At 39.3% G+C, this 20,391-nt stretch overlaps 1 protein-coding gene across 11 annotated transcripts in view; it reads right to left on the reverse strand.

Moving 5' to 3' along the window:
* The window catches only part of SYT1 (synaptotagmin 1), a 542,326-nt gene that overhangs the window by 185,195 nt on the left and 336,740 nt on the right, over window positions 1-20,391 (reverse strand). For 7 of the 11 annotated variants that reach the window (XM_019543160.1, XM_019543161.1, XM_019543165.1 and 4 more), the window contains one exon: window positions 11,692-11,880. In XM_019543160.1, the coding sequence (XP_019398705.1) occupies window positions 11,692-11,880 (189 nt within the window). The remainder of the gene's footprint in view (window positions 1-11,691; window positions 11,881-20,391) is intronic. The other 4 variants (XM_019543164.1, XM_019543166.1, XM_019543159.1 and 1 more) reach the window with 1 other exon arrangement.

The raw sequence follows: 20,391 nt of genomic DNA on the forward strand, positions 1-20,391 counted from the left end.
GATTTTTAAAAGGAAGTTAGATGAGCACCTTGCCAGGGTCATCTGACCCCGGTGCTCTTTCCTGCCAAGGCAGGGGGTCGGACTAGAAGATCTACCTAGGTCCCTTCCGACTCTAGCTACTATGAAACTATGAAACTGAATAATCAAAGAGTATCTCAGATTACAAAGCTTCTTTTTCAGTTGTTCTCTGCTTGATGAGCTTTTAATTTGAATTTTCTATTTTCACTCATCTGCATGGGGTGTACTAGATTCAAGAGTTAGATTTTCAGCTTTGGCAATGCAAAGTGTTAAAAAATCTTGAGACAAGCCCCTAAAATATAATGAAATGACTTAAAAAGCATATAGTTTTTTTATTTTATTTTTTAGTAATATATTTGGACTCTTTTCATTTGATTTGTATTCCTTCTGACTTTACTGGATATACTCAGGCCATGTTTTCATGCTTTATCAACCAAGTGGGCCAGAGGCATTCTTTTGTTAAAACATGGAAGATGAGATTCTCATATTAATGGAAAAGAATAAATATTGTGAGATTTGCAGTAAAACTGCAATACTGACATTTCCTTTATCCTGTACTTTCACATATCTTTTTCCATTTCTAATTTATGCCACAAATGACTCACCATTCCTAATAATTCACACTTTTCCTTTCTGTAGAGCGGTGAATGTCTTTGAGCAACATTAGCAAAATGGAAGATGGCTTCAATAAATGTGATACAGGAGTAATGTAAGTCTGTTTCTCTGGACTTTCTCCTAGCTTGAGAGAATCTTCTCATAAGCATTTGCAGTTATCTCATTGCGCATTTTCAAACATCCCCTTAAAACTCTCCTTTTCCATGATACCTAAAAGGCTAGACAACAGTTAGGCTGCAGGTCTAACTGCAGATCATTGCAATCATGCTGATCAGAGCTGTCTTATTCTTCCTATGCTATGCATTCCCACTTATGCCTACATACATTTGCTGCCTCTCATTTTATCTTTCTTTGGCCCTATGCACACTACAGAACATCTGCTGTCATAGCTAAGCTGACACAGCTATGTCAGCAAAACTCTCTTGCATAGAGGGAGCACATGCTGGCATGAGGGGGTTTGCAGGTATAGGTATAGTCACCCTACAAGGTACAGAAAGCTTCCAAAAGTACTTTATGTCACTACAGGTACATCTACACCAGGGTCTTGCTGGGTTAGCAATGGGATAGGACTTTTCAACTTTCCTACCTAAATGTGTATTCCGGCAAACTTAGTCTGCCTTCAGGCAAAGTTTTTCTTTCTGTTCTGCTTTTACATAGTGCCTAGATCAATGGGGTCTATTACTAGAAATTTGGCTATCTGAATAATAATAGTTATTAGTAGTAGTAGTACAGATAATAAGTTCATGGTGATTTGTTGCATTTATCTCTGTGTATTAGTAGAAGTTTGGAATCTGGCCAGTATCCCTTCATGCTGTGTATTTGTGACTGAGTGGGAAAGATCTCGTCCCCTGAAAACATGCTGAAGAGTATCTGACTCCATGAATAGTAATGAATAGTACCCATTGCCCTCAGCGTACTGGAAAACTGGATGGAGGTGATAGGCTGAACAAAGCCCTTTAATTATTTTCTACATACCATCAAACTGGCAGTCTATAACAACAGATTTCGGAAATACTACAAAAGTGCACAACTGCTCAGGATCTTGATGCCAAGTTAGAAAAAAAATTTAAGAAATGACTTGTTTCTTGGAGGAGGTCATATGCACATGTAATCCAATCTAAACTGATCAGAGGTACAGAAAAGGTGAGGGGGAGATATATAAAGCTCTCAGAATTATAATAGTCAAAGAAAGAGACCAGGAAGTATAGCCTATGTGCATGGACCTGTAATTTAGGTTAGGGACAGAATTACACATACACTTGTTTAAGTGATTAGAAATTGGTTTAAACCTGTAACAATGCATGTAAAACAGTTTCAAAATGGCTGAAACTGATTTAAGATAAACCTGGCTGAATGTAGTATTAGACTTCACTGGCTGGACATAAGGAAGAATTTCTTTATTGTCGGAGCCCCCAAGGTCTGGAACAGCCTGCCATCGGAGGTGGTTCAAGCACCTACCTTGAACACCTTCAAGAGCAAATTGGATTCTTATCTTGCTGGATCGTATGACCCCAGCTGACTTCCTGCCCTTCGGGTGGGGGGCTGGACTCGATGGTCTTCTGAGGTTCCCTTCCAGCTCTAATGTCTATGAAATGGATGAAATCTATGGTTTGGGTCAAACTGGCTTATGAAACTTCTGTCCCAGACCCGTTCCTGGTTCAAGTCCCCCAGCATCCCATCATGCTTTGCAGCCCTGGGCTGGGCTGTCTGCTCCAGAGAGCAGGGCTGGCCCCCCACCCCTCTGCTCCCTAGTTGGAGAGCTGGAGCAGTGAGGGCTGTCTAACAAAGGGGGTGGGGAGCAAGCCCAGCTGGGGATACAGCCCAATCTGGGGGGAGGACTGCCCCTCCAGGCAAACCCCAGCTGGGGACTGGGGCCAGGGAGGCCTCAGACTCCTTCCCTTGCTCAAACTTACTGCTGGCTTTGACTGTGGACTTTGAATCCCAGAGGCACCTGGGAGCAGGAAGAGGATGTGATGAGCAACCTGCTGAGTCCTGCTCTGGTAAGTCTGCACTGCAAATCCCGGAGAGCTCAGGGACAGCAAGAAGAGAGCAACACATAGCCAGAGAGCCACTTTCTAGCACACCCTGGCTTCTGGCCTCAATCACTGCAGGCACGTGGCTGCATTTCCTGGGTCAAAGAAAAATGTCTGTTCACTTCTGTTTCAATTTAATCCGTGCATCTTAAACTAACCTGCAAAGACTGAATCAATTCAGCCCCAGGCTTTTTGACTGTCTGTATTTAGCCTTAAGGATTATTTTATTTGCTGAATTTACTCAACCATACATATGTATCTATATTCTACATAGCAAAGCTATTAAACAGCATTCATCTATGTATAATTCTTACTGTTTGGTTTAGCTTTACATCATGGTCTTTACATTTGTAGCAATTTTTTTTCTTTTATATTCCTTACCCTTATTCTGCTTTGTTAATTGTTGCCCATGGAAAATAAACAGTCTGTTGGGCCCTCAGAAGCAAGAGACAGGGTTGATGAAAGGGTAAAAAATGTATGGCTCAGAGGCATGGTTCAAGGCATACCTTCTCATGTACAATCAGCCTAAAGCACAAGAAAGACCTTGTGGCACTCACTGAGACCATCACGAGTTCCAAGTTTTATCAGTATGTCTCAGCATTTGAGTGAACAAGTTGGCACACATTTGTCATTAAATGTACAAAAAATGTTCATAGGTTTCTGATTATGATATTGTATTAAGATCTCTGATGGGGTTTTGTTCCTAAGGCCTAACTTATTGCTATTCATATGTTACTTGCAGGGTAATATGCTGGCAACTGTAGTAACATCTGAACAGATAAATGTTTTCTGGTTATATTAACCTGAATTTTTTAATTAAAAATTCAAACTACAAGGTAAACTGAAGGAAAAAGTGCTAGGAAAAATCTCAAGTGTACCATCAAGTTTCTGAAAGTGTTTCTCATCTTTTTTCCTTTTAAAAGGTTAAATCTTCTTTTATCCTTTTACTTCCCTTTCTCTTTTTCCAAGACTCATTCTTCTCTGTCTTATCTTACTTTTCTCCTTGATCTCCATCCTTCAGCATTGTAAGACCTTGTCTCCAGAACCAAAGCAATAGGCTTTTTCTTCCCATTATGTTATAATGACCATTTTAGAGATATGGGGTAGGATTGATACATGTAAACAAAGTATAATGCATCATTTTACTGTATGGACAAGAGCTTTGCTGATCTGTAAGAAGGGACTTCCGTGGGAAAGAAGTGGATCAAAAACGTCTTAAAAAGCTTTTAAAGCAATTTCCCATCCAGAAGTTTGACAGTGCCATTTTCTCTGCTTTTTGGTTTCTCCCTTCTTAAAATATTGCATTTATTCTGTTTAAAGTGAGGGAAGCAAAAAGCTGAGATATTGCCTTTATTGCTGTAAAGATCGCTCAAAACTGCTGCAGATGGAAAATGTATCAGAACAGGATTATAGCAGCCAATCAGGGTTGGGAGATTTACATACAGAAGAGTTATTGAGAAACAACTGTACTGTGATTATGCAAATCAGGCACTCACAACCAAAGTGCAGGGATTTGCATAACTGAGGAAAAAAATCTCTGCAGTTATGCCTCAGTAACCTTATAGCATCTCTGCACTTTAATTGTATGAGTCATTGTAATAAAATGACACCAATCATTTTATCCCCAGTAACATAAATGAAGAGACAACAGCTCTCAGAATGTTCTGCATGTTCTCAGATGCACACATACTCCGTGCACAAGGTGAGGGATAGAACAATGCTTTTTAAGGAGAGAGAGAGCAATGGAAGGCCAGCACTTATGGCTGCATATGCTAGAAATATTTATAAGCTTTTAAAGTTTGTTTTACATAAACTTATGTCAGGAGTAAAGTACTTGCCCGCTGTCTTTCCTAGGAAATATTTTTGTCTTAAACTCCTTAGATTTTTGGCAGCATTGGGTTTTGGCATCATAAAACACAGGAAAAAAAAGATAAGGACGCCTTTACACATGCTCTGACGTGTTCCGATTAGAACGGTTGAATGAGCTTTAGTTAAAATGATGTTAGGATGCTGAATACAAAGGACGCTGTGGGTGTTTTAATTAGAGTGGCTACTGAGAGCTGATCCCTCCCCCCACCCTGAAACATGTGTACAGAACCCAAAATCTATGAAGTCTATGAAAATGTACATTAAATCACCCCCTCAGAGTTTTTTGAAGTGTAAGGTGAAATGTAAGATTTTGGGTTGGGATACTGGAAGAGTAGTCAAGAAAGGGTTGATATTTGCAGTTATTTATGCCTGAATGTTATGCTAAATAGGCATCCTTAATATATATTTACATAATGGAATGGAAAAAAATATATAAATGTGTGTGTGTGTGTGTGTGTGTGTGTCTGTGCATGTGTATGCATGTTTGTGTATCCATTCCCTTTTAACCCACATTAGACTGAATGCAAGACTCACCAGTACCATGTTGACCCAACCTGGCTCCCCCAATCCCCGAGTTAGCAAGGTGTGGGGAGGCCCTAATGGTGTGAATGTGTGTGTGTGTGTGTGTGGGGGGGGGGTGTCTCTTCCCTGCTTCTCCCTCAGCCACTGCTGACAGGGACCCTGAACTCCTTTCCTTACAGCACCCCTCTGGCTGGTCTGCGGTGTGCCATGGGGCCAGGGTAGCTATGGGGACATAAATGCCACTTCCTCAACCCCCTCAGCCAGGCTGCATGTGTGGCTGGGATCAGAGGCTATCACTGACTCAGGTCAGTGACAGCCAAGGGGGTGAGGCCAACTTGGCCCTTGGGCAGAGCAAACCAGCTCCTCCCAAGGCTAGAGCAGCCCTGCCCGATGCTGTTTGGAATGGCGGCAATTGCTCTCTACATTAACCCTTGGGGTCTGGCACCGATATTCAATAAAGTGCTCTAACAGAAAGCACTTCAGGTTAGTATGCATCCATCCAGGGTTAACTTAGAGTGGGATCCGCCATTTTAAAAATGTTATATCTGCTGTGAACGTCTGTTCTGTTACAGCTATAAAGTGCTTTCTACATGCTTAAAGCACATTAAGTGTACCTTCTGTACGTAGCCCTAGTTCTGTAGTTCAGGCATTCATAGAAAACAGAGGAGTTTCTCTTTTCTGAACAGCACAGTTTTTTTGTTTTCTAAACAGCACTTTTCTGTTCAAGTGCCCAATCCATTTTAGGCACATGGATCTGTTACATGCCAGGTGAGTAGTTTAACCACTGGGGCATGATCTCTCTCTCTCAATAAAACATTTCCCTTGGAAAGTTTCACTAAATTGATACATCGACATGAAAAGATTCAATGTAGCCAAATCTACATTTTTTAAATGAAAAAACGTCTAGCTGAAAATTCCCGACTAGCTCTAGTAGGCAAGGTGTACAAACTTTGCTGCCAAGTTAAAAACTCTGCTGAATGTTAATCTTAGAGAGAGCAGGGGCTGGCCAACAATTTTGCAGTAGCACAAAAGTCCTCATCCTAAAAGCTGTGATCTTTTCTAAGGTAGAAAGGTTTCTATATTTCCTGAGATTTCAAAAGATAGACTACTTAGAAACAATTCTGATGATTTAAGCAACATGTATAGTTATAGTTTACATAAAGCACCTGTTTTATTGCAAATAAGTATGGTAAAACTTCCCAATCTACTCACTGCACATACATAGTACTAGTTATTTTCTTGCAGTGGGAAAACAATAATTTGGGATACAAAATGCTCCAAGTGTCCATAACATTATTTAACTGTTTAATACCTATATTCACTCTGTTACCAAGCTCTCTGCCTTTCTTCATCCCCAAGAGCTTGTGTTTTTCCTTTCTAAATTTGCAGGAGACAAAAATTTGAAGTGGTCAAACAGTTGTACACTTCATGGACAAATCAGATGGCCTGGTCACCCCCTCACAGCCTCAAGATGTGCAGGAAAGAAACCCACCTCTAAAGAGAAGTGAGGAAATCTTTGGAGAAGTTACTATAGCCTGAGAGGAAGCTGGTCCCATGGTAAGTGCATGAAATTATAATTTGTTAAGCCCTATGGACTTCTTGAGTGACTCAAAGTAAATTTTAGGCCTCATTGTGCCTTTGGTAACTCATCTATAAAATGGCAGCCAGAATACTCCTCACCTCACAGGATACATACATTACAGATTGTTCAGCATTCAGATTATTCTAAATGCCAAACATTGATTCAAGTGATGGGGGGTATTAAAATACTTAGCACAACCTAATTTCCCTTTTGCATGGAATCAAGGACATACTGGCCAGGGACGGAAATTACACATAAACCAGTATAAGTGATCAGAACCTAGTTTAAATGTATAACATCACAGAAGTTCAGTGCACATAAACTGCTTTCAAAATGTCTGAAACTAGTTTAAGATAAACCTGGATAGATGTAGTATCAGACTGAACTGATTTAGGTTAAATTGGTTTATTGAACTTCTGTCCCAGATCCCCTCCAGATTCAAGTTAACATTCAGTCCTCCAGCATCCTGGGATGCTTTGCACCTCCTCCACAAACCCCGCTCCTCACAGAGTGGGCAAGCTAGCTTTGGCTCAAGCTGTCTGCTCCAGCAGTGCAGAGAGGCATGCTTTAGTGTTGCCACCACCCCTCCCCGGCATCTGGCCTACATTTCTGCAGGCATGTGGCTGCATTTCTGAAATCAAACGTGAATGTCTGTTAACTTGTTTAATTGGTTCAGTCTACACTGCTTAGATTAACCTGTGCTTTTTGACGGTCTGTACTCGGCCATTGGGAACATTTAGTGATAAGAAATCTTAAGCACTGTTGCTGTGATATAGAGTGAGAGAGCTGTATACTACAGCAGGCAGCATGAAGGCACAGTGATAGCCTAACTTTCAAAGCATCTGTGGTTTGTCTTCAAAAAGGACGATCTGATAAAAATTCTGAGAGTGAACACAGTGGCGTGTTTTGTCGTTCATTAACAGATTTCATGGTAAGGGAGTAATCCAAGGCACAGGTAAGAAGATGAAAATGATCAAACTGGTCATCTAATTCTTTCCAAGCAGTATGCAAGAATATAGATGGCCGGCTTAACTAAATACTATTGAGGTTTGGCAGAGTTGCTCATATTTTATACTGCATCTTTCATAGTCCTTTTTATTCATAGCTTATTTAGAGAATTTCCTTAAAATTTAACAAAGATGGTAAAAAGAAGATATGGTGAGATACTTAAAGTGACATGAGTCTTTTCACTGACATACTGCTTAAGATTTTTTAATTTTATTTTTTTTTAGCCAATAGTTCATTATCTGATTTTAGCAAATAGCTATTGAACCCTTCAACCATGTCTTAAGGAAGGATTTTATATGATTAAAAAAACTCATTCACAACATTATTTGCAAAGAACAGAACACTGCATTACAAACTCATCTCTATCTGCAAAATTTCACATAGTACAAATCATTCCTGCCCCCAGTCATGTTAAAATTGCTGCTGAAAAATAAAAGGGAAATCCTATACAGATTTTTGTCTGCCTCATTTAAATAACTCCATGCACCATACATTAAAAGATAAAAATGCTTCAGTACTGAATGCTTTTCTCCACCCTTTTTTGTCTTTTTTCTCCTAGTAGTTTTTTCCTCCTGTGATATTATCAGGCAATTCTATCTGAATATGGTATATACCGGACTGTGCAGATTACCTAACTAATGACATGCAGACTTCTTGCCATTGTAACACCTCCATTCTTGCACATGGGAATTTCGAGTGACAGACCAAAGCTGGTTGCTATCAATTTTGCAGAAAGTGCATCTGCCAGATTGCCAAGATCCATTTCAGAGACAAAAAATTGATTAATATTCTAATTTGTTACCTGTCATTATTGGTCTCACTACATTATTTTGTTCCATAAGTGATAACCTTTACCAAAAATACTACAAAACAAAACAAAGTAGGCCCACCAAACCTCTTTGTAAAATATAATCCTTGCCCAAATATTTTGTAAGTTTGCTTGGGCTGCCAATTTGCAAATGTTTTAGACCATGCATATTTAAAAACCTGTATTAAGAAAACAAAAATAATTTTTACTTTGCATTTTACAAAAAGTGCCAAAATAATGTTTTTTGATGCTATCTGAATTTTTATACTGAAAGAGTGTGTTCATTATTATACGTAATATCACTTTAGAAACAGTTCTAATAGTAGTTTAGTTTACTGTTTTTAACATGAATGTGCAAAGCACTAAAATGAAGTGAACAGCCATGGTCCCTTATATTATAATCTTAAAATAATAGTAGTATCCCAGGTCTCATATGACACTTAACTACTTTAAACATTTTCAAGTATTGATAAATTAAGCCCTCAAGTTTGCATCAGTATTTTCTAGTGTACACTCCTGTATATGCATGAAGTTACAAGACTTTTTTTACAAAAGTCTTCTCAGGAACAGAAATCTATGTTAGTGGATCTAAGTATAAGCTTTATTGCAAGGAACACCACTGCATTTCTAGAAGACTGATGGTACATCAGAGGCTAAGTACAGACATTCAGGGAGGTTATGGGGAGGTGAGATCTTGTTAAAAATGGTCACCTGATATAACGTAGTTCACCTGGCTGTGGACCCTTACACACTTAGCAATTTAACTTAACTAGGGATCTAAATGGACTAGGGAACTGGACTAGTCTACCCTAGTTCCCTAGGGATCCAAATGGACTAGGGAACTATACAGAAGTTCAGGAAGGTTAGAGTGGTCAAATCTAAGTTAACTGTACCTCCAAGGCAGTCAAACTTAGATTGGGCCCAGCAAGACCCATTTATCTGAACCTCTGTACAGTTCCCAGTGTAGGTCTGGGCTGGAAAAGCTCAAATACAGGCCCCAGTCCTGGGGCTGCACTTTTCCTACCACTCAACAACACCAGGCTATTGTTACCCATCCACCACTTGCCCCTCCCCAAGATGGAACTCCCTCGACCCCACAAACCCCCCTATCCCATAAACACTCCCAGTGCCAGGAGCCGACTGGATTAAAATGGGGTGGGGGGAGAAGTGTGGGGGATGGTGAAGGGGGGGTTGTTTATTGGGGTGGGAGTTTGGGGGCCTAGCCCCTCCGATCCCTCCAAGCCCCCCGCAGACCCTGCTTGTGCCCCCCCATACCACAAAACCCTCCCAATCCCCACCCTCCAATCTGTGGACCCCAGTAACCCTCCTGACCCTTCCCCTCTAACCTCCCCCTGCAGACACCATTTACCTCCTGGAGACCCCACTTCCCCCTGGTCCTTTCAGTGTGTCTTCTGCAGATCCTACTTGCCTCTCTGACCTCTCCAAGCCCCCACTAGCACCTATCATGATTTACTTTACATTAAGTGACCATTTTTAACTTGATCTAACCTCCCCCTAATCTTACTAAATGTCTGTATGTACCCAGAGTGACTATCGCTATAGAAGACCAACCCCAACTTTATCTACATTTTAAAATCTCTCAGAGCTCGAAAGTTCTCAGCATTTTTTCACCACTTTGAAAAACCTCAGATAAATTCTCCCCTTAGGCAAACCGATGCAAGCATGTTTGTACTAAATGTTTGACAAAAAATAGTGCTGGTAAGAAACTGCTCTTATTCCTGGGACCTGAATTTAGGTCCTGATCCTGTCATTATCCCATGATTCCAATAAAGAAAAAATTTGTGGAGGCAACAGCTTCAAGATGAAACTTCATTAGTTTATGAAAAGCATAGTTGGATAGGATAGGGATATTCTGATGCAGTAATATCAATGTATTATATGTGTATTCAAGTATTTAGTAATTCTATGAAGGGGTTGAAAAAGAAAACAATCTTTGTAGGGGGGGTGTCTGGAAATCTCTGCTTCAAGGCTTCTGCCAGTCACCTGTAGAGACCAAGGAGAACTTTTCTTTATGAATATGTTACTGATCACTGGATTTTTTTGACCTTCCTTTGAAGATCCTGACCACTGCTAGGGGTGGAAGTTTGACTGGGCTGCACTAGTGTACCTACCAATCCTTAAAAATTATGAATTACTATGGATTAAATGAATATTAAGATTTGGGATCAGGAAGGACCTTTTCCCCCAGGCAGTTGGGTAAGGGTTTTGGGGTTCTTTTTTTTTTTTTTTTTGCCTTCCTCTGTAATGTGGGACTTATTTTAGGGTTTTCTGAGCACAATTTAACCTAATTAATTTCCTGGCAGTGCAGGAACAGTCTCTCCTACTCTGTGTGTGTGGCACACTCTAGGGCTTTATTAATAGCTGCCTTCTAGCTGTGGTGTATGAAAAGGATCACAGTAGATGTCTTTACAGACATTTTGAAAAGGGCCAGTGCAAGGCACTGGAGTCAAAGGCTCAGGAGGAAGAGGGCAGTCTGGTTCTATGTTTGTATTTACCTTTGCATTGTTGACCTTTTTGACCAGCAACAAGAATCTGTAAAGAACAGAACCACAGTTTCTGTAGCAAATGGAGACTAGATTCAAATCCCTCCAGTATTTGTCACTGTCACCCCAGCGACAATTAATCTGATGGCAATTATTTTAAAAAGGGTGTGGACACATAAACAAGTATATTGGTTTTAAATTATACCAGATATAGCAGGTCATGTTGGAACCTCAAACCATTTTGTCGGGCTGTTCTTATCCTAGAGCAAGTGTAATTAAACTACTGTAATGTTATACCTGTTACATTCAGATTTCAAGTCACAGTGTTTTAGCTCTGCTTACAAAGGTATAGGAATGGACAGAAGGAATAGTTGCCTTGGTTTATTGATGTGTATTACAAAGCTAAAATCTTCCACCCCTAACTTTAAAGGGTTTATTACTACATCTATCCATAGCCAAAATGGAATTAGAATTTCTAGTTTTTCCCCTTCTGAGCTTTGTTAGGCTGTACCACATGGAGTTAAAGAATAGAAATTATTAGGATTATATACCTGACTAAAAATAGCTTTAGAAACTGAAAAGAAAATGAATCATGTGACAGCAATCCTAACATATTAGCTTGGTATCAGCTTGCTATTTAGATAAACTGCAGAAATATATTCTACAACATAGCCAGTATGTTGGCAGTAGCTTTCTACCACTGGGATTTCAAGGCAAAGGTATTTTACTTACGTGGAATTTTGTTGAGTTCATTCATAAACTTCTTTAAATTTGAAAATGTATCTTCTTTTCCACCCGTACCTCCAGGACTGGCTGGTTCAGTGCCATTATTTGGAAGCGGAGTTGCGATGGTGGTGGCTGGCGGTGCTGCCAGGGCCTCATGATGACTTTCGCTCACCATTTTAGTCCCCAGGGAAACTGCTTTTGGGAAAATAGTGACAAAAGAAAATATTTAAATGGTTAAAGTGGATCAACAACATACTAGAAAGGCAGTGCATCAACTGATGTATCTGCTTACTGGGTAAATATCACATCATTAGCATATTGCTGAATGTTGGTTCATTCAATATTTATTAGGCCAGAGGGAAAAGTCATTTCCAGAGTTAATTTCAGCTGTAGTTATTTTATTGCTTAGGATTTTTCTCCAATACTTCCAAGTTTAGGACTGTTGAATTTGCTAGACGACTCAAAATGACTATAAATCCATCATATAGTTTTAGCTTTTGCCCTTCAAGTTTGAAAGTGTAAGTAGGTAAACTAGGTAATAACAGTCCCATCTGTACAAACACCATACTCTATTTACCCAGTTATTTGTGTGTCCATGTCGGGGGAGAAAGAGAGGTCATAGATAATATATTTAGATAAAATAAGTGAGGTTGTGAGAAGAATATAATAAAAAAAACCTCCAATCATTCCAGCAAAAACAATAACCTATTGTTGTTCCCCATTTGAGCAGAATTGTACATCAAACAGAAATTGGTTTGTATCCATTCTTGATCCTCATTTATTGAAGGCAATTTTCCTTCCAGTCATTTCCTGTGACATTTGCTACAGACAATATTCTGTTAAATTATTCACTTGTCTCATTGGTGTATTAATGAAGTTACCACATCTGTGGGGTAGTTAACAGCAGCCAGATTGAAGCACCCATGATAGTAACAGAAATATACTCTTACCTTAACAGACTTTTAAATTTAATGGTTGCTTTATGGGCATTTTGCAAAACCATTTTTGTGAGTTACAGTATATAGAGAAGGTTTGGGGATGGTGGGGGATGATGGGTGAGGAGGAAGGGAGATTCATATAGTGCAATTTCAGTGCCACCTGAGGTTTGGTTGAAATGTTTGAGTTGGTTTTGAACACACTGTTCTGATGTTCTACTGTGGCCTAAATATCTTTGATTTGAATAATCATTCTTCATTTTTTATTTCAGAAAACCAGAGGGAAAAGGGATTTGAGAGATAACAATCATTCATTATTGCTCTGAGTGTACAATTGCTCTCACAGTCCCAGAAGTAACTTGGCCTTCAGCCTTCCACAAAGAAATTTAAACAACTATCAAATGAAGAAAATTAGTCGCATCAAAATAACAGGGGCAAACGGCTTTGGAGTATACTGAAAATTCATTAATCAAGAGCCAATCTTTCTTACTTTGTGTAAGCCTTCCCACAGAGATGAACAAGTCTCTTCAAGTCACTAAGGCGATAAGGACTGGCTTTCTATTTCTTTAAACCAGGGCTGTCCAACTGGAGGCCCAGGGCCACATCTGGGTCCCAAGGGAGTCCCCCAGTTCCCAGCCCAGGTGCCCTTCTCCACATTGCTCTCCTGTTGCTGCCACTGGAGTCTCTGGGCTCCCCCTCGCTTCTCTTGCTTCTGCTTCCTACTTTTGCCCAGGGGCGGAAGGCATGGCCTGCAGGGCTGCGGGAGCCCACAAACAAGGTGTGGAGTTGGGGAGATAGGGGGACTCAGGGACCCCACACAGTGCAGGTGGTCTGGTGCAGTGTAGCAGCATGATGGGGGCACCATACAGTGCAACAGTGCAGTGGGGGTGAGAGAGATTCCACTGAAATCACCAAGACAACTCATATGTAAGCATAAACATCTCCAAGAACTAAGACTGTAATCTAGCACCTCCGTTCTATTTAAAGGTTGAAAACAAGGCCTAAAGATGCTTACCTCACTCTGTGGAACCCATATTGGGGTGATGCAGTAGCAATCTTCCTGAAACATGGCTATGTAGACCTGGGTTCTGTCCTGCTCCTTGCTTCTGTATTTTGTTTTTGCCCTTTTGTCACTGCCCTGTGTAGCCTCAAGTCTAATATAAAATGATGGTGACGGTGACACAGAAGGCATATATGATATAACTCCACCTAGTATTTCATTTGCTCATGCTATTTGTAAATAATTGCATTTACTTACTGCCTGCAATGGTGCAATGGCAGATCAATATCCAAAGCACACTGAAGTCCATGGAAAGATTCCTGTTGATTTCAATGGGCTCTGTATTAGCTCCTACTTCTGTAAAGGTCCTACCAGTATCCCAAAATCTCATTAGACAAAATATGCTTTGCAGAACTTGGACACTGCTCACTAATATGTCAGTTAATGCAGATTAGTAGGACCTATTTCCATGTATTATGAGGAAGGCCAAATACTACGAAACAAAATATTAAGAGGCATTAGCTGTAAATTTTAGTGTTATTATATATTATATAGTATTCTGTCAATGAACATCAGTTAAATCAGAAACAGAGCCATAAGATAGATCTTAATTAAATAAAAATTACATTGCTTAATTGTAATATATTGCTTCATTATTTCAGGCCTGGCAGTTCACTACTTTGTTTTGTAATGGAAGACACAGTTTGCAGCACTGACTATCAGCTAATTAAATATTAAGGCAAATGTTGTCATTTATTTGCTTCCAATTTTGCAATTGCATTCTGAAATGTATTGGGAAAGCAAACTTGAAATCTTACATTTTTTTTAAAGAAGGGAAAAATAATGAAACGAGCAGATTCCTCTAATCTCCAGGAACAAACCTCTGTAGTCTCCTAGTGCTGTTCGAGGTCATCTGAATCTAATGAGGCATACACAAATGCTCTGAGACTTTGCAAGAGAGTATTCAGCCTTTATGTTTCAAAGAGACTGTTCTGATATTTTTAAATGTGTGAAGGAAAACGAAAAATCTACCCACTCTTTTATCCCACAGAAACCTCTCAGCAATAAACACCAAGCTTCTGACCACTACCCCCCACCGCACACATGGCTTTTGTTATCATAATACTGCAGTATCCCATCATAATGATATGAATATGGCAGAAGTATTTAGATTGTGAAGTATCTGATCATTTAATTTAAGATAGTTTATTTAACAAGATAAACATAGTTTTAGTATTATAATGTATTTTGGGAAGGTGACTACTAAAATAATATCTCTGTTTATGAAGTGACATCCTTGAATACAAACACAAAATAAAACCTACATCTAGATTGGAAAGGAATAAAAAGTCAGGGAATTTAATTAAGATTTATATATAAACCTTAATTATACAATGACATATATACTTGCCAAGTGATTATCAAAAGTGTGCGATTTTGTGAAAAACTCAGTAGAGAATAATTCTTAGCATACCTATTCCTTCTGTATAGCACAGTCCACATATTAATGCTGCATTTACTAATATTTATAACCTAAATGCAAAACAACAGCACAGAAAGCAATAGTTCTATACCGCAATTTGCCAGTTTGGGAAAATAATTCTGGGATAAATCATCATCTAAATTACTGAGGAAGCTGAAGTTTAGGACTCCCTCCCCCACTCTGCTGGAATGATTCCTGTAGCGAATGGATTCCATTACTGTCAACTCAGGTTCTTCCTAAGTGCCCTCTGGGGAAAAGACAGAGTCGTGCCTTTTTAGAGCAGGTATGACACTGTTAACATTTTAGTATTTGAACAGTCTCCAGAACACACAGACCTGAAGATCTTGGGGATTTGATAGAAGGAACAGTTTTCTTTATACGGCCACCTGCCTCTATCCAGCTCCCTCTGTGCTCCAGGCATCAATGTGCTAGCACCAATCTTAATGCTTGGAGCTTTGGGAAACTTTGGGGTGGAATGAAAATGGGGAAGCCATCTATAGACAGAATAGATTTAACTCATAGAGAAGCTTTTGGAGAATAAGAGAAGATGGGACAGATGGCAAAGGCAGCTCCTTCTTTTATCTATAACCTTGAACACCTAAGCAAGAGTTGGTAGTCAGCCATGAGGCAGCCAAGCCTATTAGAATCCTTTTAGACTGTTGTAAGTTGTTCTTGAAGAGAAATTTAAACCACTTGTAAAGGCACTCCTATTAATTAGACAAAACTTATATTGTCCTTTCCAGAACCCTTAATTAGAGATGTGAGAGATGCTCACAACGAACCCCAAGAACATGCCAGTTTCAAGTTTCAGTATGAGAACAAAAGTGGAGCATCCAGTGGAGTGTTGTCCTACTAAAAACAAAATCCTGCTAATAACAAACTGACACTAATACTTTAGGTTTCCCGGAGACCATGCCTACTACAATTTTGTTGTGAGCCTGACCTCAGATAGCAGACATGGTAAATGTCTAATGGAGCAGCTTGGCCACATGGCGGTACCTTATTGAGGGACTTTAAGGGCTTGTACAGACATTCAGTTTCTCCTGGGAGAGTTCATACTCAGGAGAAACTGAGAGTGTACAGATGTTCACGCTTTTTCTCCCAAGGAAAATATAGGTATTCTGGGAGAAAAATAATCTGGGAACAACCAGGGTTAAATCACTCCCAAAAGAGTTTCTCCTGCCGTGGCTTCTCTCGTAAGAGAAAAATGGTCCTTCAGCATCCCTCCCATCTCCCAGGGAAACAGTGTGTCACTCACTAGACTCTGCTGCTCCAGAAGGGAGAAGAACATGATGCCTTCACAATCCCTACATTGTGCTACAGGGAAACACAGGCTGACTGTGGGCAGTCTGGGCCAGCTAATCTGGTTAGCTCTATGCACTGCTCCCATTTGTCACCAGGCAGACTAAAGGAGTCTTCAGAGCATGCTGAAATGTGTACAAAGCCCCCACCCCTCCCTTGGCTGCACAGTGTTAGCACTGCAACCTTTTCTCTCTTCAGGGCCTCAATATTCAAATGGCTGTACCTGTGGCTGTGGGTAAGTTTTTCTACCAGGAGAACAAACCTGGGAGAATTCTCCTGAATTATTGGAATGTATATGTAACCTGCCTCTTATTAAATATGGTCAGTATTACTGAAGCTTGGGATTTCTGGCCATTTCAAAACACTGCAATATGGACTAACTTATGTATTCAGCACATGCATCTACACGTGTGTTTAATATGTAGTAAACTATTTTACTGCGCATTAAAGCATGGCATAAAACTGTGACATAATGCAAATGAGCAGTAAAATAGTCCACTGTGCATTAAGCATCACTAAAAAAGCATGCAAATACACTACTGCATATTAGCACAACCTAACGCACATTAATGCATGTGTAGACATGTCCAGGGTCATCAAAAAGTAGTACTGATATAAGAGAGTAAGGAGAACAAACTATGCAGTATCAGCATTATTTATTTATTGCTCTCCTACAAATAGACTGGAATCCCCCCCGCCCTGCCAATACTTTTATAGCAATTTTAGGCCAATGTTTTTTTCTGTGGGCAGTTAAAACCCACCTGAGAAATAACTATGAATCTTTCTTCAATAACCATACTAAAAGTACAATAAAAAACCCTTTGATACTTCAATATAATGAAATGTTGAATGTTTGCTTCTAGATTATAAATGGTACTTGTGCTACAGCTGATCCATTAAGTACCTCAGACATGTTCAGCACAGTAATTACATTCAGCTTGGAACAAAGTTACAGAACATGTTCTATGAACAAACCAAAACCTTAAGCTAAAACTAAGAATTTGGTAAATAAAAATTTCTTCAGTGGCTTTATCCATACTATACCAAGAGACACACAAAATTATTTACCCTTAGTGACAGTATGACCATGGTAAGCATGTTCTGGTACTGGGAAAGGTTTCATATGATACTGAAAATTTACCCATTTAAACTAGAATGTTTCTAATGAAATAAATTTATCATTAAGAAAATGGGAACATTAGCAGTATGTCTAAAGATATCAGCAAAAAGTGATCTCTTCCCAGGCTTAAATATTCTGGTGTTAATAATAGATTTCTAACTCATTCATCTCCCCATTAATGAAATGTCCTATCTTTGTAGCTTCAGTCACTGGCATTTATTTAAAAAGACAAGGTCAAAAAAGAGCTTTTCTTGGCTTTTTGCAAAGACAGGTTTGTAACTGTTTTTGGAAGAATAAAAGGGTCATGGTAAAAATATCATATCAAAACAGTTTTTTCAAGACCACTAAAAAGACTTCAAATACAATCTGTATTCAGTAATGTTTTCAAGAAGGTATGGTAAACGGTAAAAAAAATTTTGCGAAAAAGGCCATACACAAAGAATCTTGGTGCTGGAATTCAAGTTTCTGTGCTGCCCTCAGTGTTCAGGAAATGCATATTTGAATTACATGCCTCTATACCTTTTCATTAAGATGAGACCTTTTCCAGCTGCTCTTTAAATTATTGTTTTTTTCTGATGTTTATCAGTCATACCTTATTGAGAACTTAATTGAGTCCACTAGTTGGGGGAATATCAAGCTGAGAATTGAACCTAGACTTTCAACTGTATAAACTCATCAAGTGATCAGCTGCTGCTAGCACAGGGAACAACTCTAAGCTACAAAGTTACTATGTTGGTACTCAAAACACTTCCATAGAGCTGTAGTACTACATTAAAACTGTCATTGCTTCCTCATCAGTCAAGACACAAAACTAGAAAGCCTCTCAGAAAGCAGCTGGCACTACTAAGTCTTGTTGACACTCCAAAACACTAGGACTGCTATGTGTCACTGGGTTGGCAGATGATACATGTAAATATCACATCCTGGTTCAAAAAGATTGTGAACCCTCTTCCAAAGTACCTGGTGCTTCTAGACTGACACAGTATTTATACTAACTAAGTCATAAGTGGCATACAGAATACAGAAACATCTATTCTTATTCTGAAACATGACTAGAGAGCAGATCTTACCTATGATTCTGTGTCAATGTTCCCACATAAATTTAGATGAACAGAATTTGGTCCCCTCTTTAATTTTCAAAGCAAGCAGCAATAAGTATAAACAGAATCATCACCCTGAAGAAAACTCTAAATTGTAGGATTTCCAGCCCAGTTTTTGCAGCCTGAAGATCTAGAAATTGAATAAAGTTCAGAAAATCATCCAAACTACGTACTCTTTTTAAGCTACATCTGAACATTTAAGGACAGAAATTACACATAAATCGGTATAAGTGATTGGAAACTGGTTCAAATCTATAACACAACAGAAGTTCAGTGTGCATAAACTGCTTTCAAAATGTCTGAAACCAGTTTAAGATAAACCTGGATGGATGTAGTACCAGACTTAACTGATTTAGGTTAAATCAGTTTATTGAACTTCTGTCCCAGATCCTTTCCAGATTCAAGTTAACTCACAGTGTCCCAGTATCCCAGGATGCTTTGTACTTTCCCTACAAAACCCCCAATCACAGTTGGCAGGTTAGCCTTGGCCCAAGCTGTCTGTTCCAGCAGAGCAGGGAGGGATTCTCCATTGACCCTCAGCATGTGGCTGCATTTCCAGAATCAAGTTAAAAGTCTGTTCACTTGCTTATTGTTTCAATCTATGCAGCTCAGACTAACCCGTGAAGGTTGAATTGATTCAACCTTGGACTTTTTGACTATCTGTACACAGCCTTGGTGATTTAATACATAATATGGAACAGCTCTATTGAATAATTAATGTATATTTAACTGACACAATCCTTGTAATACAGCAATTTAGATTCCTGGCATGTTCTTTGAAATGAACATAAGAGTATGGAAGACACTGTCACTGGGCAGTATTTTAGTATCATAGAAAACTTGGAAAAGATAATGGGATATCTACTGGGAATGGTACATACTCACCGAATGACATACTCTATGTTTCCTCTTTAAATTTCCTGATCTTTGAATTAACAAAAGGGAACCTACTCATTTACCAACCCAGGTAGCCATGAAATGTTTCACACTATAATGTCTGTGCTAGAGAAGGTTTGGGCAAGACTTTCAAAAGGCCCTCAATCTGACCAGCTGTATCAGCTGAACAGTTCATGGCAGTTCAATGTAGGCACAGTTCACAGCACTAAGGTGACCAGGACAGGATATTCATAAGTGCTGCTCACAACTGACTAACTCTGCTTCTGCTGTAGTTACTAATCAGACTCCCATTCATTTGAATGAAAACAGAGTTAGGCCAAGACAGAGTGGGATTTTAGGAATATCAGCTCTAATTACTTGATTAAATTTGTAACAGTCTCTTCTTTATACAAAAAAGGGATGTGACAGCTATTGGAGGCAGATAGCTGTAAGTCAAATATAACAATCTCAAACAGAAGTACGGAGTGAAGGAAAGATACCATCATACTCAAATCTGCTGTAAAGATCCCCAAACAAAGGCCCATTACCTGGGCTGTGCACTGAGGCATACCTTCATTACAGATATTCTTATCAATCATCTTTTTCTTCTTATTAAAGAGACAAGGTTGTGTCCCTAGATGTTGACACTGTTGTCATGTATCAGCAGTGATAATATTGCCAAGCCTACCAAAATAGCTTGATGCATATAATTTAACCCCACCATCTTCTGCTATTAATAGCCAATGCTACAGTAAAATGACTTAGATCCTTGCTCTTAACCAGAGTTACAAATAGGAAAAAAGGAGAGAAAGAAGTTGCAGTAATTTCCTCCCACATGATCGTTCTATCATCTTTCACACCTGCATCTTGTATTCTGAAGCTTTAAACTG

The sequence above is a fragment of the Crocodylus porosus genome, unplaced genomic scaffold, assembly GCF_001723895.1.
Source record: "Crocodylus porosus isolate Cpor-Errol unplaced genomic scaffold, CroPor_comp1, whole genome shotgun sequence".
NCBI classification, from domain to species: domain Eukaryota; kingdom Metazoa; phylum Chordata; order Crocodylia; family Crocodylidae; genus Crocodylus; species Crocodylus porosus.